This window comes from Neoarius graeffei, chromosome 16 (assembly GCF_027579695.1).
Source record: "Neoarius graeffei isolate fNeoGra1 chromosome 16, fNeoGra1.pri, whole genome shotgun sequence".
Lineage (NCBI taxonomy): Eukaryota > Metazoa > Chordata > Actinopteri > Siluriformes > Ariidae > Neoarius > Neoarius graeffei.
The window spans coordinates 29,718,198-29,743,791 of NC_083584.1; the positions used below are offsets into that span (position 1 = coordinate 29,718,198).

A 25,594-nucleotide genomic window follows, 5' to 3' on the forward strand; every position below is an offset into this window, starting at 1 on the left:
AAGTTATTTAATCAAGGATCAAAACTCTGGGAAAAGTTTTACAAACGAAATTAAATCGCAGTATGCGTATTACCGTCATATAACAAGGCCTTTTACCAAGCTTCGAAAAATTCGTCCAAAAATTGAGAGAGGAGTTGATTTCAGAAGGCGAGCACACCTTCATTAAATTGTGAAAGTACAAGGTTGTTAATCAAGTGCCACAATTCTGGTAAAATGCGACCGAATTGAACAAAATAACAATATGCGTACGACTGACATACAACAATGCCTTTTGCCAAGTTTGGTGAAATTCCTCCAAAAATTGCGAGACAAGTTGATTTCAGAAGGAAAAAACACTCATGAAATTGTCAAAGTATAACTTTGTTAATCAAGGGCTGTAAGTCTGGTAAAATGTGACCCAATTGAATGAAATTGCAATATGCATGCTACCGACATATACAAAAGAACCCTGCCAAGTTTTGTAAAATTCCTCCAAAAATTGTGAGAGGATTTGATTTCAGAAGGTGAACACCCTACCCGGGACGGACGGACGGAAATCGCCATGACATAATCCCCCTTCGGGCCTTTCGGCCAGTGGGGGATAAAAATTGTGAAGGAAGTTGATTTCAGAAAGCAAGCACACCTTGATGAAATGGCCAAAGTACAAGTTTATTAATAATCAAGGGCATACACTACCGTTCAAAAGTTTGGGGTCACCCAGACAATTTTGTGTTTTCCATGAAAAGTCACTTTTATTTACCACCATAAGTTGTAAAATGAATAGAAAATATAGTCGAGACATTTTTCTGGCCATTTTGAGCATTTAATCGACCCCACAAATGTGATGCTCCAGAAACTCAATCTGCTCAAAGGAAGGTCAGTTTTATAGCTTCTCTAAAGAGCTCAACTGTTTTCAGCTGTGCTAACATGATTGTACAAGGGTTTTCTAATCATCCATTAGCCTTCTGAGGCAATGAGCAAACACATTGTACCATTAGAACACTGGAGTGAGAGTTGCTGGAAATGGGCCTCTATACACCTATGGAGATATTGCACCAAAAACCACACATTTGCAGCTAGAATAGTCATTTACCACATTAGCAATGTATAGAGTGGATTTCTGATTAGTTTAAAGTGATCTTCATTGAAAAGAACAGTGCTTTTCTTTCAAAAATAAGGACATTTCAAAGTGACCCCAAACTTTTGAATGGTAGTGTAAGTTACCCTGGTTAAAATTTGCCAAAATTAAACAAAATTTCAATATGCGTATAACTGTAATATAACAAAGCCTTTTGCCAAGTTTGGTGAAATTCCTTCAAAAATTGAGAGAGGAGTTGATTTCAGAAGATGAGTACCCTTCCCGGGACGGACAGACAGAAATCGCCACGGCATAATCCCGCTTCGGGCCTTTTAGCCAGTGGGGAATAAAAGTGATAGAATTGTCTCTCTCTGTGAATCACATTTTCACTCAGAACTAACTTGTTAAAAAGCTTCAACAGTCATTGAACTCTTCTATTAATCCAGTAAAAATAATGGAATGGTATGGCCTCATGATGAATTCATGCAGCTCTGAATTACATGACCACAGCTTTCGAAAACTACTGAAGAATGCTAGATTAATCTGAATCCAGTTTTGTTTTTATGATATCTGACACATGCACAAATCACAAACAGAAAAGAAAAGAATCAAGATCTGATTAGTGAACACATTTGCAGAATTTAAAAAGTGTGTGCGCGCACATGCATGAAGTCATTATCTGGTCTTTATCTGATATCACTTGACTGAGGGGGAAAAAAAAAAAGATTGAAAGTTTTACAGCAATTTGGACTAAATGGCAAGTTTAGTCCAGAGACAATAAAAGAGCTATTTTAGTCATTTTTGTAGTGCGATAGGACATGAACGTCTTGGCTTCTCCTTTGTGTTAGTATTAAAGTATATATATAAAAAAGCTTTTGTTGGATAACACAGAAAAGCAGCTGAGGTTTCCCCAGCATATCAGTAAGACTCTCTGAGCCCTGACATCGTCCTGGTCTCAAAGTCGATGCTATGGGAGAAACGCCTACTGGAAGCCCATGAAAGGAGCAGGGGAGGACAAACTACTGAGAAATTCTCATCTCATTATCTCTAGCCGCTTTATCCTGTTCTACAGGGTTGCAGGCGAGCTGGAGCCTATCCCAGCTGACTACGGGCGAAAGGCGGGGTACACCCTGGACAAGTCGCCAGGTCATCACAGGGCTGACACACAGACACAGACAACCATTCACACTCACATTCACACCTACGCTCAATTTAGAGTCACCAGTTAACCTAACCTGCATGTCTTTGGACTGTGGGGGAAACCGGAGCACCCAGAGGAAACCCACGCAGACACGAGGAGAACATGCAAACTCCGCACAGAAAGGCCCTCGCCGGCCACGGGGCTCGAACCCGGACCTTCTTGCTGTGAGGCGACAGCGCTAACCACTACACCACCGTGCCGCCCCCTGAGAAATTATACTTAAGTGAAAGTACAGAGAATGTATCGAAATCTTAATTAAAAGTGGAAATATCCCGCCAAAAAATGTACTCAAGTGAACATTTTTTTAAAAAAAAAGTTGCTCCTTTTAAAATATACTCAGTATTAAACAAGATCAGCTGTGAGCTACTGCTCACTTACGTATCCCCCCCGCTCTCACTTATATCAGAAAGCAAGCAATCGAAGGAATAGGACACTTATTATGAATGTTGACGTCAACAAATAATTAACCCTGAAACAAGTAAGTAAAGAGTCGTGTCTCTCCCCAGGGATTTCAAATAGCATCCTGGTAAACTGCCATTTTGAAATAGCATTTTGCGTCTTGAAACAGCGTTAAAATCCACCCTATATGTCTCGTAAATAAATTCAGTCGGTAAACAGGAAGTCGATGTGCGACAGACCTGAAAACAGTACACATGGTACAGAATCTCAAGCTGAAGCTCGGTACCAAATATCAAGCAGTTGTGAATTGCAGTTGCTGAGAAAAGTGTCATGAAAATTTTGTAAATTCACTCTATATGTTTCGCAAATACGTTCAGTCGGTAAACAGGAAGTCGATGTGAGACAGTCCTGAAAACGGTATACACGGTACAGAACCCCAAGCTGAAGTTTGGTACCAAGTGGCTATGATTTGTGGTTGTTGAGAAAAAGGGTGTTTCGGACGGATGGAGATACGGACGGACAGAGGTAAACCAGTATAAACCCCCCACCCCCCCCTTCGGAGCGGGGGTATAAAAAGTAAAAATGAAACACAAACTTGAACAAATTAGCAAAGGACACCTCAGAGGACAATTTTTCCAAAGCAAATGTCAGCAAACCAGTCTGGCTTCGCTCACAGCATCAGTTAAGTGCACCTGGAAACGGCCATTTTGAAAAAACAAAAACAAAACATAGTTGGAGACGGACACGTCACATGAGTCACTTTAGCTGGAAATAAGGATACAACGTTGATAAAATAATAAACTAATCTCAGATCTGAGAGATTAAAAATCAAGTGATACTTTATTATTGTTACTGACGTGTGAATGCTGATGAATTGTTTGGACTCGGGGGAAAGTGAGTCATCGTGGAGAGAGAGAGAGAGAGAGAAAAGAGTTTCCTTTGGAGATTTCTCTCTCTTTTGCAGTCAAGTTAAAATTGATGTCTGTTTGGATAGAAGTAAATAAAATGTTGCAGTCAGAATTTCATGGACAAATTCAAAATAAAAGGATCTCTAACAGGGGTAATCAACTTTTATGTAAAGGTCAAGTTACATAAACGCCCTTGTTTTTACAAAAGGTCCAGAGAAGAAATTAATCTGGCTGAATGGTGACAACACTCTCCTTTTAATGCTTAACTACCAATAATTAGTTTATAGCTATAAATGAGACAATCTGAAGTGTTATTTTCCCACAGTGGTGCTTCACATTACCACTTTTAACTCGCAGCATGAACCCTGAATGAGACACAAAGGTTTTGAACTTGAAGCAGAGGAAAAAAAAAAAACAACAACAATAACAAATATATAATACTACTTTGTCTCTTGTCTTTAGCATCTTTGCTGTTGAGGTTTTTCTTTTTTAATTTTTAAACAAGCCACGCCGACATGTCATTTCGCTAACCAGAGCAGAGGGCATAAATGAAATAAATAAATAAATAAATAAATCTGTGAAAATCTGAAAACGCTCCTTTTTTTTTAAAAAAAAACCCTAAAGTCTCTGGACACTTAGCAAGTCCCTGGTCTGACGACTGACCTTCTGCTAAATAATTTACATCAATGTTTGTGACTGCTACAGTAGGGCTGAGCTGGGTCATGTTTAGAGTCATTGAACTACAGCTAGTTTTATTTCCTCCACATGCTCATCAGCTCTGCTACAGTACATTTTCAGTTACACAACTGAGTAGCGCTGTAGTACTCGAGTTCGGTCTTGGTCTAGAGACGGGTCTCGACACCACTTTTTGTAGGTCTCGTCTTGGAATCGACCGCAATTTTACTTGGTCTTGTCTCGGTCTCAGACAGAGAGGATTCGGGATTTTATTTCAAGACCAGTCAAGACCACAGCTGTGGGAATTTCACTAAATTGCCTGTGCATTGTCTGATTTATTTGTTAAATTTCATTATTGTGACTGGATGTAAAACTTCCTGCTTCAAATGCAACCAATAATGTGACCCATTGCTAATTTGAAAGGTTTTGTTACTGTTAATGGCCATCACCCCGCCCCGTCTTGACTTGGTCTCAACCCCTCAAAGTCTTGGTCTTGTCTCAGTCTCGATACACTCTGGTCTCGGGTTAGGTGGTCTTAACTACAACACTACAATTCAGTCTGCTGAAATTGCTGGGTTTGAATCTGGACTGCAGTCCACCATTTGATGACCTCTGGTCTAGAAGGTAAATGTTTAGATGAAAAAAAAATGCAAAAGGACAGAAGTGGTGCTCTTACAGGGACTCTGTGGCGACTACGCGCTCCGCCAGCCCATACAGCGTGCTACTGGCCGTCAGAACCACCAGCTGGCTCAGGTGAGGGCTTGGCACCTTCTCCTTTCGGTCCTCAGAGGGGCCATGGCTGGTTGCGTTCTCTCCTCCTGCCTCCTACACACACAAAAAAAAGCACAGGTCAAAGTTTTCCTAAAAGCTGCAATAACTGTCAACTGAAGAAGTGCATAAACACAAAACCAGCAAACCTTAAAATGAATAAATGAATAAAAACACCAGCTCCATCGTAGCAAAACAGCAAGTCACGCATCATCTCTCATCACTTTCTTGGCACTAACAAAGCACTTCCGTGCCAAACATGAATTTAACGCCCTGTCAGGCTGCAACAACGTAAGCTACTCTTAACTACGTCATTAAAGCTGTGTGTAAACTAGAAGTAAAATTGATCATGATTGAACATAATGCCCAGGATTATCTTTATTACTGGGCTTTGAGCCAAATCGCACATTCCAACACATTAGTGAAAACAGAGTATTGAAATCAGCAGGTTTTTCCCCCCTCACTGATCTGACCAGCAAAAGAAATGGACTAAAATCTGCTGACAATATGGAGCACTACATTGACGTCATAACATTTAATGAAATTTAAAAGCCATAAATTATTTCTTTTTCCCGTCTCTCCCATGGCAAGCTGAACGATTACAAAAACTGTTCAGAAGTATGGTTACACAGAAAGTAGCTGCACTGTTGACTCAGACAGTGCTTAATACACGATCATACACGGCCTCAAGGGCGACTCAACGCATGGAAAAGTTTCATCATTTACGAACTCAAAATCAGACATTAATGCATATAAACCTGGAACTTTAATTCATATTTATGAGGGGATTAAAGCATCATACACAAGTGCCAACATGGCGATGAGGAAAATTGTAGCAGGGAGAGTTTATATTAAAAAAAAAAAAAAAAACAGCCAAAGAAATTTTTCCCACAGAATCCCTCTATGTGAACAGTAAAAATGCTAAAGAGCATAAATGATCAAGCTCACATTCTGCCCTGTGCTTTTACAGACCAGAGTTCAGAGCCCTCCCCCACTGTTTTGCAAAACTGAAGCACACAGGTTAAAGTCCATGGAGATGAACTCGGAATGAAGTGAAAGTAACACATGCGTGTCCTTTCCCATTCAGTGAACTGGATTTTCTGCCATGCATATTTTATTCATGTCGCTCTGACTGCTGCTTTAGCTGATATAGTTTTCAGTTGGTTCCCATATTGTCTGAACATACTGTCCTGGTTTCAGTGACAGGAGTTGAACCCAGTGTGGTCTTCTGCTGTTGAAGCCCATCTTCCTCAAAGTTTTGATATACTGAGCATTTTGAGATGCTTTTCTGCTCACCATGGTTGTAAAGAGTGGTTAGTTCAGTTATCATAGCCTTCCTGTCAGTTTGCACTAGTATGGTCATTCTCTTTCGACCTCCCTCATCAACAATTTTGCAAGTCTGTCTGCAGGATTGCCACTCACTGAATGTTTTTTGTTTTTCGCACCACTCTGTGTAAAGTCTAGATGCTGCAGTTCCAGAAACACATACACCAGCCTGTTTGGCACCAACAATCATGCCAGTGGTTGCCGAGTGTATAATAATGTAGCTTTGCTCACCATCACAAAGACATGTGGACGAGAGGGGGGTTTTTGAAAAAAGGGAGCCCATTTGGTGGCATTTGGTGACTTTTAGGAGCAGTATGGTTTACTGTTAACATGGTTTAAAAGGTTGCTACAACAAGTGGAGGTCTGTGATGCTGTGGTTTGTAGCATGGGGTTCACATGAGCAATAAAGTAAGTCATCATCTGACAACAACGCATTATATAATAATGCTGTTTTATTACCTGAGCCACTGCCAGAACACCACTAACCAAAATTTTAAATGAGCTCTGTTGCAGTTTAAATAAATAAATAAATAAATAAATAAATAAATAAATAAAAATTTTTGAAAACCCTGCAGACTGCATTTACTCCGCAAATGCCCTTTATACTTAGGCCTACTTAATACTTCATACTTTAGATAAAATTGTGACTGTCTGTTACACACATCAACCTGTGTGACTCAGTTGTACCTTTTGAATAGAGAATAAATGAAGAGGGAACTGAACAGTAACCATTTATTGAAATTATTGCAAAGGTGATTATATTTACTGTATGACTACAGCTACAACTGGAATGTGCTGATTTTGTTAGCGTTTGTAATTATTATACCATCCACTATTAGATAAAGTTAAAACAAAATCTTACAATATTGTTTGAAAGTCTAAAGCAAGACATTTTGTTATTTTACAAAAAAAAAAACACTTCAGATATTGTTTTAACAATAATAAGCATCACTATATAAATGATAGAGTGCAAATAGCTCTGTTCGTGGAGTTGCTGAGACATGGAGGGCTGGGAATACCATCTAGTCTACAGTTCAGGTAGGAGTCCTTTGAGAGTAAATGCATTCTGTTCCCAAAAGCGGATGTCGGGAAAAAGTCTTTACACAAAGAAGGTTTTCTTGCTTTTGTAGTTTTTTAAAACTGTTCTTCCGTGTTGGGACTCTGGGGGGGAAAAATAATGCATATTCCAACATGTAGCTAATGCTAGGCCACAAATCTGCACCATCACTCCAGGTAGTTGAGCTTTTTTAGCTGTAGTTTTCTTCGGGCAAGAGACGCCAGACATCTTCGCTTGGCTTCAGTATGTGAACAGTATGTTAAAGTTCGCCTGTCCCCCAGGCATAGGGTAGCGATGGTTGCTAAGGTAAATGTGACATCAGTGCAAGGGTGCTCACCTGCCCACTGAAGCGTCATGGTACCAGTGCAGCAGCAAAGTGATTGAGGGCATTTGTTGTGATTGGGGATTTCTCAGGGCTATTTCTGGTCTGCCTGAGTGCATCATGGCAGCAAACCGGCCCAAAAGACTGATTTTCCTTCAAAATGTGCCCCAAACATCGCAAGGTAGAAATCTGACGTGATTCTTCAGAGAGCAAAAAAAATAGCATGTCGGCAAATTTAAAGCATGTCAGCCCTGACATGTAAAAGCACTCTGGGGAGAACACTGGGCTTTACCAAAAAACGAAAGCCTTCAGGCAGCATTACAACTGCACACCGCTGTACATCTTATGTCCATTCCGTCTACACGTACAGTGTGCAACTGACAAGATAATCATGATTTGCCCCATTTTCCAGTTGTATTTTTGGAAGGGAGGAGACTCAAGAACTGTCACTGTAAGAGTGAGATTTTATCTTCCAGATAGATGATAAATTAAAGTTAAATTGAATAAACTAGTGGAGAAACATAAGTACTGATGCTTCCTGACAGGTCGTCTGCTTGATACAATCAAGTGATTAACATCCTACATGTTACTATCTCTGCGCAATGTAGAAAACGTTGAACAAGCTCAGCTAACCTCAAGTTTGGATCAGGGTGGCAAGAGGAAAAGATCTAAGTGACTTTGAAAGACCGTTCATTATTGGGGAAGCGGCTGCAGTCACAAAGATGCACAACAGTGACTGAAGTTGCATCCGTATTGAGATTTATGGGAATGCCATCAGTAAACAGTGCGGGAAATTGCACTCAAAAGCACACAATGACACCAAAAAGCTCATTCTTCTGCTGTGATGTGGAAAAAAACCCAGAAGAACTGCTCTTCAGTTGACTGAGAATGTGATGGTGTGATTTGACTGTTAGCAAGAACTTGGGATATTACAGTATACTTGCAGTGCAAAAAACCCTTATTATAAAGATGAATACACATTTCTGAGTGAAAAGGGGGTGAAAAAACAGGCTGTACAGAGATGTGGAAAAACTGATGGTATTCTTGGTAAGTAGGCAAGTCCTTGTGTGTCAAAACAGTACACCCCTCAATGCTAGAATCCTACAGTAACAGAACCTGGTGGCTCTGCTATGGAATAGGGGTCATTTATTTTTCCCTGCAAAGTTTGTGTCCACTTGTCGCCTCAGATGAGTCACTGCAAATTAACACAAAGTTCCTCTGACTGATCATCTCGTAATGGAACATTTCTGTCCTGATGGGAGTGGAAGTTTCTTCCAGGATGACCCCACCCTAATCCACAGGTCATAAGGACTCACTGAACGGGTTGAAGAAGATAGAAATTATTGAACGTCATAGCAAATGATTTACAAGTCATCAGATCTCAATCCAATTGAACACTGGTGAGAGATGTTGGACTGAGCGCACACCACCATCACCAAAATACCAACTGAAGGAAACGCTTGGATTGTTTAGCTACAATGTCCAGAGGTAGGAACACTGTACCAACTGTTAACCATGGTGGTGGTAGCATCATGCTGTGGGGGCCTGTTTTGCTGCCAGTGGAACTGGTGAATTGCACAAAGTGGATGGAATCATGAAGCAGGAGGACTACCGCAGAATACTTCAGCATAACCTCAAACTATGAGAAACTTGGACAAAATTGGGTGTTCCAACAGGACAATGACCCCAAATACAAGTCAAATCAATTTATTTGCATAGTGCTTTTAACAACAGACATCACAAAGCAGCTTTAGAGAAAAATTAAGATTTTAAACCCAAATATCCGACCATATGAACTAATAAATTTATCCCTAATGAACAAGCCTGAGGCAATGGTCGCAAGGAAAAACTCCCGAGACAACATGAGGAACAAACCGTAAGTAGAACGAGACTCAAAAGGGAACCCCATCCTCATTCTGGTGATAATAGATTGCATGATTATAAACAACTTGCTTCTACAGTATGTGTGTGTCCTATATGGTCAAAAAGTGCAACTGTGTAACCAGGAAATTCATTATAGTGTTAAGTTGAAGTCTGTTTTGTTGAAATTATGTTATGTTGTCCTAAACCATCATAGCAAAACTGTAAGTGTTCAGAGCCATCTTCTAAATGCATCATTAGACTTTCCATATGAGGCCATCCTCCACAGGAGTGAAGCAATGAGAACCTCAGCCAGAAGGTAAAGAATCCAAAAACACACATCAAAGCTGGTGTTGAAATGGATAAAGCAGGCTAATATTAAGCTTAAAACAAGTCCTGACCTCAACCCTATTGAACATATGTGGACTTTGTGTAAAGTTGGGCCCTTGCCAGGAAACACACAAATTTAATTGAACTCTGCCAATTCCACCAAGAGTGGTCAAATTTCCAACCAAAATTCTGCCAGAAGCTTACTGATGGCTTCCAGAAGCATCTGGTGTACACACACACACACACACACACACACACACACACACACACACACACACACACGGAGAGTACTGTGCAAAAGCCTTAGGCACTCTTTTTTTTTAAATACAAACTTTGTTATAGATTTCTATTTTATGACGTCTACATTATTGATTCAGTACAAAAACATTTTTGACTTCCATACATTCACTTGCCAGCACAAAATTAAATGCTAGAGGGAAAAAAAAGTTTGTATCTGAGCAGCATATTACATAAGAGACCACTTTTCAGATTAAAAAAGAAAACATAATGAAGGCTACTGGGTTTTGGTGCAAAATTGAACTGTGTCTGGTTCTGTAAGATGCTCAGCTCATTTCCTTATAAAATTGCACTCATTGTACCTGAGACTCCTTTTTTTCCTTTTTTTTAAGCAAATGGTCGTCTCACACCAAATATTGACTTTGTTTAATTTATTATGGCTTACTGCCGTTTATAGTATTTTTTAATGTTGAAACATTTCATTATTTTTAAGCCATTTTTGATCTCCAGCATTTCTTTACATGTGCCTAAGAGTTTTGCTTTTTGATGGACGGATATAAAATGTTCCCCGCCTCTTGCCCGAAGTCAGCTGAGATTGGTTACAGCTTCTTCATCAGCGACCCTGATGGATTAGTAAGCGGTATACATGGATGGATGGATGGAAGTGCATCAGTTGCCCCCTAAAAATGAAAAGTTCCTCCGATCATGATGCATTTTTGTTATGTTCCTTTTGGTAAGAAAACACACTGGGTGAAATATTTTGACAAAATTCAAAAGTTTAATGGTGGCACCAGGAGCTCAAAGTTATGGAAAAAGCTGCTATTTTATGACTTTCATGACAAAATTTCGATCACTTTTCATGAAACATTATGGCACCTTATAGAGTATACCAAATATCTTAGATACACATTTTTAGTACATATTCTAAATATATTATCAAGCACAGTTTGAGTTTTAGCTGTTCATTGAATCATTGTTCAACTACTTTTAAACAATACAAATGTATTATGAATCACATTAATGCTTCTCAATCCCTTGCAAAGGTTCTTAACATGATCTCTGGGTCACAAGGAATCAATAAATGGAGTCCAACATTGTGATTCAAACCTTACGCGAAAATATAAAAAGCGTTTTTTGGCAAAAAATGAACCTCATGGTGCCACCATTAGACTTTTGAATATGGTCAAAAAAATTTACAGGATGTCTTTATTGGTGAAAAGGAACACCTAAACAAAAATGCATCAGATTTTATGAAAGTGAGGGCAACTGATGCACCCTAAGGGCCTCTGCATGCTCTTGCGACAAGGCTTTCGCAGATAGCTTTTCGCAGACAGTTGTAATTTATCGTTGAGCGGGGAGTAATAGGCGTGCGCGATGTTATTCACCGCCACAACGCAAGGGGGCGCGAAGTCGCTAGGAGTAGTTGGTGGGTGTGGTTAGTGGAGTGTTCATCCTCCGGTTACTTATAATGACTAGAACTGGAGTCGTATAGATGTACGTACTTCCTCACTTCCTCGATCAACCGCTCTTCGTGCTGCTCCATCTTCGCTCGTGTTTTTAAAAATGGCGGTAGTGAAAACAAACCAAACCGGGAAAGTAGGGAAGCGGAAGTGCGTGTACAGCGGATGTAGAGTGGACCAATCAGAGCCCTCTTGTCTACAGCGCTGTCTGCGAGGCTTCTGCGGTGGTCACAATTTTTGGGAGGTGGACTGCGTTGTCAGCATAAATTGGCCTTAATGGATGGATGGATGGATATATAAAATACATAGAATAATAAGGTACGGTACTCAACTGTAGTGTAAAAACAAACACTATTCCCTACTGGCCCTATTCAGATGCGAGTGTGTTAATACGCTGTAGGTTTTAGGGCTGGATGTAAATATTGAAACTGTTCAAACTGTTCAACTGTTTCAGGTTTCAGCTCTGACCTTGAAGCTGTGAACAGGGTCTGAAAGGACGAGCTCAAGGATCTGAGAGTGATTGAAGATGTGAGAAACTTAGAAATACAAGCAAAGTGGCAGAAAATCCATTAAAAGCAGAATAAAAACACTCTGAAGCCTACAATGAGTTAGGAGCCAATGAAGTGATGCAAAAAAGGGTGTATTGTACTACGATTTCTCTTTGGTTCTGTGAATAACCTGGTAGCAGCATTGTGCACTACCTGTAAACGGGACAATAAGCACTGATTAAACACGATGTACAGTGAACTGCACTATAAGAAGGAATCTGCAGGATGGAATGAATGCATGAATGATTTTCTTTCGGTCATGAAAAGAGAGCAGTTTGAGCTTGGTGCTGGTTCTCAGACGGAGAAAACTGCCTCTGACAACAGAAAGGCAAGAGCCAAGGTTTTCATCTGCTTTCAAAATATAGATACTGTATATCTAACCATCATCAGTGCCTTTGTTTAATTAAATTAAAGGAAGCCAAGACAATTGATAGACATTAAAACTCAAACAACACTGGGTTTCAGGAGAAGATATACTAGCTGTGTGTCAGCTGTTTAACAGTGAAAGTGAACACTGTGTCTGGACAATTTTCTCTGATGGAAGCGAAATGCAATTCAAATACATTTATTTAAAGAAGAGAAAAATATGTCAAATATATCTAATTATTTTGATATTTAGGCTAATTTAAAAGTTACTTTTAAGAAGAATGTTATGGATTTAAAAATAACATTAGCAGTAAAAATTCTTGCTTAAGACAGGCAGATATTCTGTTGGTTTAGGATCATTTGCTTTCAAATGGACACCGTGCTATATCAGAAAAAAGAACTCTGATTAATCGCATTCCATAGTGACCTTTGACCTGGTCTGGCCACAAGTGACTGTAAAATGAAGGAGGCAGACAAGAACGCGCTGCTTGGTCCAGAACATTTACATTTAAAAAAAACGCCCAGATAGAACTGTTGACGGGAGCTTCGTTCTCTGAAATTTCCACAATAAGGGATTTTCGTACCATAGGAGTTTGTCAAGTCTGAAACATCACCTCAACTCAAAGCATTTAGGAGCAAACCTGGAGATACAAGCTGACACACACCGTGATGTTAATGCTAGCAGACAGCCTTGTCATAAGCTGCACTTGATCAGGGGTTCAGACGCAAACTTAGCAAGTCTACCTGTGATCGACTAACTCACTCCCTTGCTAAATGGATTGTAATGGCCTGCAGACCAGTTTCGGTGACAGAGGACAGGGGGTTAAAGCAGATGCTTTACAGATAGCATCTTATGACACAACTTATCAGCCGCCATCGAGAAACACAATTGTGTCCAAAATCCATTAGCTTTATGACGCAGAAAAGAGAACAAAAGATGATTTAGTGGTGGGAGCCAAATATATTGTGCTAACTGGGGATCACTGGACTTCAGTTAGCAATAACAATCACCTGGGTGTTAATGCACTAATAATAATAATAATAATAGAGACGTTGAACTTTAAAGTCTATAATGATGATTATTCATTGATTCACTCATCTACCAAAATTAATTTTGAGATACTTTAAAATTTTTTAATTTTAAAATACTTTCACAGCAAAAACTGATGCATCTGATTAATCAGAGTATGTAATTAATTAGATTAATTTTTTTAATCGCTTGACCGCCATCATATTTACATCACTGAGTTACAGATAATTTTATCAGGGTATATACTCGTATTATACCAAAGACCATCATAAAAATGGTACCTACTGCCGTCTGGCAAGGTATGCTGCAATACAGATGCGAGTGGGGAGTCAAGCTCTCGTGGTTACCAGAGGACTAGCCCCCACTGTAACCGGACTTTAAAAATAAATAAATAAATAAATAAATAAATAAAAATACACACACACACACATATACTCGTATCTCCATAGAGTTGCACTATCTCCATAGAGTTGCACTGGCAGATGCATGACACTTAGCCATTTTATGGCGTTTTAACTCCCCCCTCTCCCTAGACAAGATATTAAGCTGAACATGGTACACTTGGAATTTTCAAGCTCAGGATCAATCCAGAGACCAAATCCTTGGACCTTTTGAAAACAGTGGTCTGAAGCTAACTTCCACCGAACTGTAGTGCAGTCTACATTAGTTATAGAAGCTCAGTTGTAGAAATTTGTTCAACTTGTCACATTACTTCCTGTCTGAGGTTTTGCGATATGGGGGGAAAATGGAAAAATGTTCTGGTCAGACATTTGGTAAAACTTGTAGGTATGGATAAAAATCTTCTTATATGAGAATGACTTCTTGTTTGTGGGTATTCCTACCGTACAGAATGATATGCCATGCAGCCAAAAACCACTGATCCTCACCACCACCAAAGGAAAATAATAAATAATAAACAAATAAACCTACTGTCTACCACCTTGCAAACCTGCATCCACAAAAGTGTCAAATGGAATTGCACAACTGAACCACAGAGTTTGGAAAGATTTCTTCGACATGAAAGCAAATGTTTCATTAAGAGACCATCCTCCAAACAAGCCTCGAGGGTGGAATCAAGTATTTGGGGCCAACACCCTTCATCTGTGAAAGCAAACTGCACCAGTGACTTGTGTGTGATGTAGACTCCTATATCTATGCTAAAAGGCTGATGAGTAGAGATCAAAATATGCTCTGTCCTACAGCATGTCTGTCAACTAGAGGAAGACAGGAACATAAATCCAGACCTTAGTATATGGTTCTTGTAAACATGTATGCTATATACTGTTAGGTCAAGATTATAGCATCTCTGGAAGGCAAATGATGTTAAACTTTTTATCTTCTTTTCCTCTTGATCCATGAAACACAATGAATACATGCAAAGAATGTAAAGATGATGATTCACATGACTCCGATTATATTAAACAAAAACAGATGGATTCAGAACTATCCTGACCAACTCTGGAAACAGCCTTTACTGCGCTATAGAACATTAAGTGTAACAGAAGACAGTTTAATGTGAATGGAAGTCATCCAGAGAATCCATTAGCTCTCCCACTGTGCCTCTAAACATCACCAAAAGCTAAAGATTTGGTAGAGCAGAGTACACTAATTGGTCCGTACCCTTAACGAAGAGCCAGGAGGCAAAGTTGGAGGTGGTGGAGTTGAGGATGTTACAGTTTGCGATGGGAGTGACAAGGTTGGACAGGATAAGGAATGAGTACATCAGAGGGACAGCACATGTGGAGAGCTTGGGAATTAAGCTAAGAGAGATGAGACTGAGATGGTATGAGCACATCCTGAGAAGAGATGCAGAGCATGTGGGAAGGAGAATGTTGAGGATGGAGCTGCCAGGCACACGAAAATGAGGAAGGCCAAAGAGGAGATACATGGATGTGGTGACAGAGGACATGAAAGTGGCAGGTGTGGTAGAGAAGGATGCGGAAGACAGGGAGCAATGGAGACGAAAGATCCGCTGTGGTGACCCCTAATCGGGAGCAGCCAAAAGAAGAACAACAACACACTAATTGGTCACTTTAATTCATCAAGTGGACAGCGATGAATTGGATGGATACCATCCTGCCCTAACAGGCCAGCAGTGCCCTCAAAATTAGTCCACACACTCTCACTGTGACGTGTGAGAATTGGTGCATGCGCATTCTGTGCGATGTACTTCCTGGTTTCTGAGTTGTTTGCGACGAGTCTTTTTTTCCGCGAGTGTTGGCGTTAATCACTAATCTTTTTTATTTTCTCTATAAATAATTTTCCAGTATCCTTTCCTTTTTCTGCATTTTAGCGGAGCTCCAGTGGCGCACCATACCTAAGAAAAAATGGTAAACCCGTCAAGTCGATTTTTTGTGGTTTGTCCGTGTACATGTACCACCACTCATACACACCGCCTAGTGGTCAGTGTTAGTAATTACCAGTCATACACACCGCCTAGTGGCCAGTGCTAGCCAGTAAAGAAATAAAACAAAAGAGACTGGCTATAAGAAAATTCTACAACCCAGAAACAGATGGGAGCTCCGCTTTTAGGCAGTGCCTAAATCTATATATTAATTTTTTTTTCAGAAGAACGCCAAGACCGGAAGCTTTCTTTTTTTCTCCTCCTGCGTAAAGACCACAAGTGGAGGCCATCCACATCAGATCTGCTTTAATATCAACAGGTCCTCAATTAAGGCTACAGTACGTGAAACTTTTCATCATGGCACACCTTCAGCTTGTTCAGTGCGCTGAGTGCAGGATGTTTAGTCATTCTTCCTCCGCCGCTAGTGATAGCTTTATTTGTGATAAGTACAGATTAGTTAGCTCTCTGACAGAGAAGACTGCAGCTTTAGAAGTGAGTATCCAGACTTTAGAGAAGGCTAGTGAGAATGAGAACAGTGTAGTTTCTCCAGGGGAAAGTCTGGATGCCCTACGTGGAGTTAGTAATCCCCCAACTCCGGCATTAGAGCCCTTACAGCGGGACGAATGGGTGACAACTCGGTGGCATAAATGTAGAGCCAAAGCTACCACTGAGGCTCGCCCACGAGAGCACCACTCCTCTCTGCTTCACGTGTCAAACAGGTTTGCTCTCCTTAGTGATTCACCCGCTGAGAAACCTGAGAAAGCTCTGGTTATAGGGGGACTCTATTATATTGCATGTGAAATTAGCTAGGCCTTTAGGCGCACCAGCAGCTTTAGTTAGGTGTGTACCAGGAGCCAGGGCACTGGACATGGCAGGTAATCTTAGGGTCCTAGGCAAGCACAGATTCTCAAAGATAGCTATCCATGTAGGAGCTAGTGATATACGCCTTCATCATTCTGAGGTTACTAAGAGTAACTTTGTAGAGGTGTTTCAATTAGCGAAGATGATGTCCGATGCTGTAGTATGCTCTGGCCCCATCCCAATGCGGTGTGGCAGTATAGCTTACAGCAGGTTATGGTCACTGAACTGCTGGTTGCCCAGAGGTGGTGCTTTGAAAACAGTGTGGGCTTTGTAGATAATTGGACTAATTTTGAGGGCACTGCTGGCCTGTTAGGGCGGGATGGTATCCATCCCACTTGGGAAGGTGCTGCTCTCATTTCTTGCAGCAGAGCTCATAGTCTCAGAATAGGTCTAGTTAACTTCTGACAACCCAGAGCTAAGGCCAGGGAGCAGACGAACAGGCTAAACCGACTGTCTGCTAGCTGCACAGAGTCGTCACTCAGGGTCCACTACATCGAGACTCTGTCCCATGAGCTAAACAAAAAAGTAGAAATACTCAGTTTGTGTTCCAGTAACCTAATCAATATAAAATTAGATCATACTGACTGTACAGCCGTTGCCAGCACCTTTGATCTAAAGGTGGGGCTATTAAATATTAGATCTCTTACATCTAAAACGCGAATGGTTAATGAACTCATTACTGATCAGGAGTTTAATGTACTGTGTTTAACTGAAACATGGATTCAGCCAAATGAATATACAGCATTAAATGAAGTGAGTCCTCCTGGATACAGTTATATACACCAGCCTCGTCTAACTGGCAGAGGAGGAGGCATCGCGGTTATTTATGATTATCTAGGTGTAACACAAAAACCTGGTTATAAATTTAATACATTTGAAGTTCTTCATATTAATATAATGTATGCAGCCTCGAAAAATAAGTCTACCCAGTTAATTCCGTTACTTATTATTTACAGGCCCCCGGGGCCATATTCTGAGTTTCTTTCTGAATTTGCAAATTTTATCTCAGACCTGGTTATTTCCTTAGACAAAGCTTTAGTTGTCGGAGATTTTAATATTCACTTCGATAACCCAGAAGACCCTTTGAAAACAGTGTTTGTGTCCATTTTAGATTCAGTAGGGGTTAATCAGTGTGTCATAGGACCGACCCATAATGGTGGTCACACCCTCAATCTAATACTAACATCTGGGTTAAACATAGAAAATATAGTCATATTTCTACAGTCTGAAGCTCTCAGATCATTATCTCATCTCATTCAAACTATGTCTCAGTAATAATATATGCACCTCACCACGCTACTGTATTAAACGTACATTCATGTCAACTACTGCACAGAGCTTTATAAATGATCTCCCAGAGTTATCAACTTTGATTGGGTCACTGTCAGCCCCTGCAGAACTTGATGAGGCAACTGAATGCTTAGAGTCAACATTCCGCCATACTTTAGATAGTGTAGCTTCTCTTAAAAGGAAAGTGATCAGAGAGAAAAAATTAGCACCCTGGTATAACGATGACACTTGCACTTTAAAAGAGACCACTTGAAAACTGGAACATAAATGGCGTCAAGCAAAATTGGTAGTGTTCAAATTAGCTTGGAAGGAGAGCTTCCTGAAGTATAGAAAAGCTCTTAGTGCTGCTAGATCAACATATCTCTCCTCCCTAATAGAAGATAACAAAAATAATCCTAGATTCTTATTTAAAACTATAGCAAAATTAACCAGGAATAAGTCCACTATAGACACATGCACACCTGTAGTATGTAGTAGCAACGATTTCATGAATTTTTTTAATGACAAAATTGAAAATATCCGACAAAAAATTCAAACTACTAATTTAAGGTCAGACAATTTAAGTGACCCTGCAGTTAACAATATAACTGTATCAGATCAGCAATTAGAATGTTTTACTCCCCTTAGATAAATCGAATTACTTTCATTAATCTCCGCATCAAAAGCCTCAGCTTGCGTACTAGATCCCTTACCTACATGTCTATTCAAACAGATAATACCTGAAGTAATAGAACCACTTCTAAAAATAATAAATTCTTCTCTTACAATTGGCTATGTACCCAAATCCTTTAAACTAGCAGTTATCAAACCCCTGATTAAAAAACCTGACCTTGATCCCTGTCAGCTGTCCAATTATCGGCCAATATCAAACCTCCCCTTTATCTCCAAGATCCTTGAAAAAGCTGTGGCACAGCAGTTATGCTCATATTTACATAGGAATAACATCCATGAAATGTATCAGTCAGAATTTAGACCTCATCACAGCACAGAGACAGCTCCGGTTAAAGTAGTAAATGACCCACTGTTGGCGTCTGATCAGGGCTGTGTCTTGCTTGACCTTAGTGCAGCATTTGATACCATTGATCATTCCATTCTTCTGGATAGAGTAGAAAATGTTGTGGGAGTTAAGGGAATGGCCCTCTCCTGGCTCAGGTCTTATTTAACTGATGGCTATGTTAAAAGATCAGTATGTTGATGTAAATGGTGATTTTTCTTGACATACTGGGGTAAAGTTTGATGTTCCACAAGGTTCTGTCTTGGGTCCACTGCTTTTTTCTTTATATACACACACAGAGTGTGTGTGTATATATATATATATATATATATATATATATATATATATATATATATATACACATACATACAATATACATTCATATATACATATATATACACACATACAGTACATTTTATATATATATATATATATATATATATATATATATATATATATATATATACATACACACACACACACGGTATATATATGGGCGGCATGGTGGTGTAGTTTTAACATGAACTGACTTCATGTTAAAACTGTTAAAAATGTTATAATCACGTTGTCTGTTATCACCCAAATGAGGATGGGTTCCCTTTTGAGTCTGGTTCCTCTCGAGGTTTCTTCCTCATGTCGTCTAAGGGAGTTTTTCCTTGCCACCGTTGCCATAGGCTTGCTCATTGGGGATAAAATTAGCTCATGTTTAAAGTCATTCAAATTCTGTAAAGCTGCTTTGCAACAATGTCTGTTGTTAAAAGCGCTATGCAAATAAACTTGACAGTGAATGATGTGTTTTTTTTTCCACTTTCATTTACTCTTACTGAGATTATTACAAAAAACTAAAAACAGACAACTCATAGGTTCCTTACAAAATATTAAATTTAATATATTCTCTGTCATGAGGTTGTTTTGCTCAATTTATATCATAAAGATGATGAATGCCACAAGATGGAATAAATAATGACAAGAAAAAACAACTGGGAATCAACATTCATGATTTCTAATAAAATACAGAGACAACTTTCATTAATTTAAATTTGAAATTGCTTTAAAAACCCCAATGGTATTCAAGAGAACACAATGCACAGGAGTTAAAATGGGTGCCATCTGTTTCTCTAAATGAGAGGAGAAAAAAAATTATAATCAAATGAAAAGCATGACATTACTACTTGGCAGCCTTAAACTAACAATTACCGGTACATTTTGCAACAAAAAGAATAACAAGTTAGGCAATAACAAACTATGGTGTACAAACTCCAGAAACCCTATCCAAAGCCTGAAAATTAGCTTTAAAACAGCTAAACTGATAATCACTTGTAGCAGGGATTATATCACGTTAATGCTGAGCACGGATTCCCTCCTCTTTCTCATGTCACAGAGTTAATTCTCAGCTTTTCATTAGTGTTTCATGACGAGGCCTGGAGCATTATAACTGAAAGGAGTACATTGTATTCAAAAATGGAATACGACTGCAGAATAATGAATAACAGATTTTATTCTATCCATATTCACTGGAGATGAGCAAACACACGCTCTGATTGATTACTACTAGGCTATCAGCTCATATACTGTGAGTAGAGAAAAACAAACTGTCGGAACGTGCTGCTGAACCAACCGAGGATGAAATAAAAACTCGACTCGAAAACAAAACCCCAAAAAGTACAAAAAAAAAAGCAACAAAAACACGGAAAGAAAATATTTGACGGTAAGAATGCATCTTTTTTTATTTTACAAAAATTATTATTATAGCAGCATTTTTCACAAATTGCTCCCGTCATTTCGCCGGTTTGTTTACGTTCTTCATCTTGAAGCATTAAAATTTGTTGAATTGTTTTAGACTGGTTCAAAAGCTCAAAAGAAGAGAGCTTCCGGTGACGCCATGCGGTAGGCAGCAAAGAAGCGGAGCTCCGTCCAACAAATTGATAAACAACCTAACTTAAGTTATTACTCGGCGTTGTATGACACATTAACGATGGCAATGACAAGAACAAAAGCCACGACATCAAAACCAGAGACTTCAAAAGAGAAAAGCGACACTTTGAAGGCAAGTCAGCACGAGGCTAAAGGCGGTGATGGCTCCGAGTCCAAAATACTAGCCGAACTAGCAAAGCTCAGGTCGGAGAATTTGGAAGGACATAATCAAACCCTTAAAAAGTTGGAGACATCAATGGCAGAACTAAAAGGGGAAATGAAAAAAATTGGAGAAAAGAACTACGGAGGTAGAAGAACGTGTAAGTGCTACCGAAGATGATGGGAGACGACATGAGAGAGCCATACGATATCTGCTACGTCGAGAAAAGGATTTGACGGCTAAGTGTGAAGAATTACAGAACAGAATGAGACGCAACAACATGAGAATCTACCGGGTACCAGAGGGGAGCGAGGGACAAGACGTGAAGAAATTTGTTGAGGATTTGATTCGTTCGGTTCTCGACCCAATGCCAGACGTATCTTTACAAATTGAAAGAGCACACCGTTCATTGACGTCTAAACCAAAGAAACCCAATGACCCCCCCAGATCTCTGATCGTCAAATTCCTTGATTATTCCGTCAAAGAGCAGATACTCCGACAAGCATGGAGCCAACAGCTAAAGTTTCAAGAGAGACAAATATTTTTCGATCATGACTACTCTCCGGAACTGCTAAAGAAGAGGGCAGGCGTACGAGAAGTCGTCAAACAACTGAAAAAGAAGAGCATTAAAGCCAAGTGCCTTTATCCAGCGCAACTCAAATTGACCACTGAAACGGGAGATAAAACGTACCCTACGCTCAAGGATGCTCTTCCGAAATTGGCTGAATACGACATATATCCCAAGGTCGACGACGAAAGAGCGCAGATGGAGGAGGAATTGCGTCTCAATGGGTGGAATGTCGTGGGTCAGACAGCGGAGTTTGCCGTGGGTGGGAGTCTATCCAGGGATGCCGAGACCCCTGCCGAATAAGCGGAGATGTCGTCAACGCCGAGATTGTATTTTTATGGAAGTGCCAAACGTTAGGATTATTAACACCTCCCGTTTCTTTTTCACGAGACGGAACTCAGCTGAACTGTGAGTATTCTCGCATTGAGCAGCAACCGATCCGAGTGCGGGACGGCAGCAGCAAAGACACTTTGTGTAAACCCCACAGAGGACCTGTCACCATCCTCTGCCCAGGAAACACCGGGATATGGTTTGCTTAATTTACAGGCCTGTTTTTCTTTTCATATTTGGTTACAGACTTAAAGCAAACCAATTGGGTATGTGGAAGTTTAATGTTCAGGTTTTTACATGTTGTGTTTGTTTTGTTTGTTATTGTCACCTTGAAAATAATATTACTGGTTGGGTTACTGATGCAAGTATGACATTACATGGGGTTAAAAGCCAAGGACTGGTATGAAACAGCATAAAAATAATTATGAATAGTTTGATTTGTATTACTTACAATGTGAAGGGATTAGGCAATCCAATCAAAAGGAAAAAAATATTGGGCCATCTAAAAAAATTACATTGTTCTATAGCCATGCTCCAGGAAACCCATCTGTCAGAAAAGGAACACCTTAAACTTAAAAGGGAATGGGTGGATCATGTTTTCAGTTCATCTTTTGAAAGGGGTAGGAAACGAGGAGTTGTCATCCTCTTTCATAAATCAGTATATTTTAACCATACAGAAACAATTAGTGATAAAGAGGGTAGATATATTATTGTAAAGGGAGATATAAGTGGCATAAAAATAACTCTGCTTAATCTATATGCCCCGAATGAGGATAGCCCTGTCTTTTTTAAAGACATAGCTGGCTTACTAGCAGGCACAATGGAAGGGGTGGTGTTAATAGGGGGAGATTTTAATTGTGTCATGAGCCAACATGTAGACAGACTGCCTGCCGGGGGCAACATAATATCTAGAAAGACATCTACACTACAAGCAATGACAAGTGAACTTGGCCTAGTGGATGTATGGCGGCGTTTACATCCCAAAGAAAAGGATTTCACCTTTATGTCACAGGTACATGGCAGCTATTCCAGGCTAGACATGATGCTAATATCAGGAACAGATCTCTATAGGGTTAAAGAATGTAATATAGAACCAATTACCATATCTGATCATGCGCCAGTCACCTTAAAACTGGATTTGGGGTCAGTAAAATCTTTTAAGTACTGGAGACTTAATGTATCCTTGTTAAATGATGACATGATTAAACAAGAAATCCGTCAAGAATTAAAACATTATTTTGAGGCAAATGAAGATGACACAATTTCTCCAATAACTTTATGGGAGGGGGCTAAGGCTGTGATGAGGGGTTGTATTATTGCAATTTCTTCTAGATTAAAGAAGCAGAGGTTGAATGGTCAGAGCCAGCTGGAAGAAAAAATAAAGCAACTAGAAAAAGAGCATCAACAATCTAACAAAGAAGAAACTTTACATGCTCTAAAAGAGACAAGGAAAAAATTAGATGACCTATTAACTTACAAAACGGAAGGGGCTTTAAGATTCATAAATAGAAAATACTACGAAATGGGAAATAAAGCAAGTCGACTACTGGCATTTCAATTGCGGAAAGCTCAAAGTAGCAGGGCAGTTTACAAAATAAAAAGCCCAGACAATGGTGAAATTCTAACACAGCCCACAGACATCACGGAGGCTTTTGCCACACACTATAGAAAACTATATGAAGAAGAGTCAGACCCACAAAGAAACGAGAAGATGGAATGTTTTTTTAGATCCATCAACTTAGCGAAACTAACATCAGAAGAGGCTGATATGGTGTCAATGCCAATTACAGAAGAAGAAATCAAAAATAATATTTCACAGCTTAAAAATAACAAATCTCCTGGAACTGACGGTTTTTCAGGGGAATATTATAAAACGTTTATAGGTGAACTAACTCCCATCCTGTGCAAGGTTTATAACTATGCATTAAAAGAAGGACAATCACCTGCGTCCTGGTCAGAGGCAATTATAAGCGTTATACACAAAGAAAACAAAGACCCGACCCTATGTGCATCATATCGTCCCATCAGCCTTCTGTGTGTTGATTTTAAAATCCTTACCTCAATAATAGCAAAAAGAATTCAGAGAATCATACATAAGTTGGTAAAGCCTGACCAAACTGGGTTTATCAATAATCGTCATGGTGTTGATAATGTTAGGAGAGCCCTAAATCTACAGTTTATTGCAGCTAAAAGGGCCAGCCCTTCAATGCTTCTCAGCCTAGACGCCCAGACGGCTTTCGATAGGGTGAACTGGACTTTCTTACATCAAACTCTCCGACATATGGGCTTCAATGACACATTTATTAACTGGATTTGTTTATTTTACAAAAACCCTAAGTCTAGAGTAAGAGTGAACGGGTATTGTTCAGACTTTTTTCCACTGGGCCGTGGCACTCGCCAAGGAGACTCCTTATCTCCATTATTTGCTTTAAGCATAGAGCCACTGGCAGAACTAATAAGATCAAACCCTCTCATATTGGGTATTTCTGATGAAGGAGGGAATCAACACAAATTAGCTCTATTTGCTGACGACATATTGTTATTCATAGAACAGCCCATGGTTTCAATCCCTGCACTATTAAGTAGTCTAAATAAATACAGTGAAGTATCAGGATATAAGATAAACAGTAACAAATCAGAAGCAATGATGATAAGTGGTGATTGGCCCCAACAATTAGATAGTTTAGTGTCATTTAGGAAATCTAAAAAAGGATTTAGATATTTAGGAGTCATTCTGACACCGAAACCATCACAACTTTTCCATTGCAATTATGACAAATTAATTAAAGAGATCAACCAAGATATAAGCAGATGGGATGTGCTGCCTTTGTCCTTGTTTGGCAGAATAGAGTCAGTAAGGATGAATATTTTACCTAGGCTCCTCTTTTTATTTCAATCTTTGCCAGTTCCTGTTCCACAATCAACAATTAAGTGCCTTGAAAAACGCATTTCAAAATTTATTTGGCAAAATAGAAGACCAAGAATACGACTAAAAATATTGATGGCAAGCAAAAAACGGGGTGGGCTGGGATTACCTAACTTTAAAATGTACTACTGGGCAGCCCAACTAAGGGCAGTAGTGATATGGGCAACCAAAGCTGAAGAAACTGGATGGCTATCCATTGAACAGAATTCTTTGACAGGGGTACCATTGTCTGTGCTTCCTTTTCTTGGCCAAAGGGCTCAGAGGAAAATAAAAATAGAAAATATATGGGTTAAACACACGCTAAAGATTTGGAACACTACACAAAAATTAATAAAAGGATCGGTGGCTCTGTCAAGGGTAATGCCCATTCTGAGAAATTTTGACTTTCTCCCATCTTTGACGGACTTGGCATTTAAGAGATGGGCAGACAATGGTTTGGTCAGCATTGACCAATTGTTTGAAAACAATACACTTAGATCATTTTCACAACTACAAGAAGAATTCGATTTGCCTACAAATGACTTTTTTAGATTCCTACAGATACGAAGTTATCTCACTAGACACACAGACTGGGACAGTCTTAAAAGAGATCCAATGGAGGTTGAAAGGTATTTTATACAGATTTCTCAACACAAGGTATCTGCAAAACATCAAGTGTCAAAT

At 39.5% G+C, this 25,594-nt stretch overlaps 1 protein-coding gene across 2 annotated transcripts in view; it reads right to left on the reverse strand.

Moving 5' to 3' along the window:
• The window catches only part of vps50 (VPS50 EARP/GARPII complex subunit), a 457,944-nt gene that overhangs the window by 43,906 nt on the left and 388,444 nt on the right, over positions 1-25,594 (reverse strand). For both annotated transcript variants that reach the window (XM_060942755.1, XM_060942754.1), the window contains one exon: positions 4,917-5,065. In XM_060942755.1, coding sequence (XP_060798738.1) covers positions 4,917-5,065 — 149 coding nt within the window. The remainder of the gene's footprint in view (positions 1-4,916; positions 5,066-25,594) is intronic.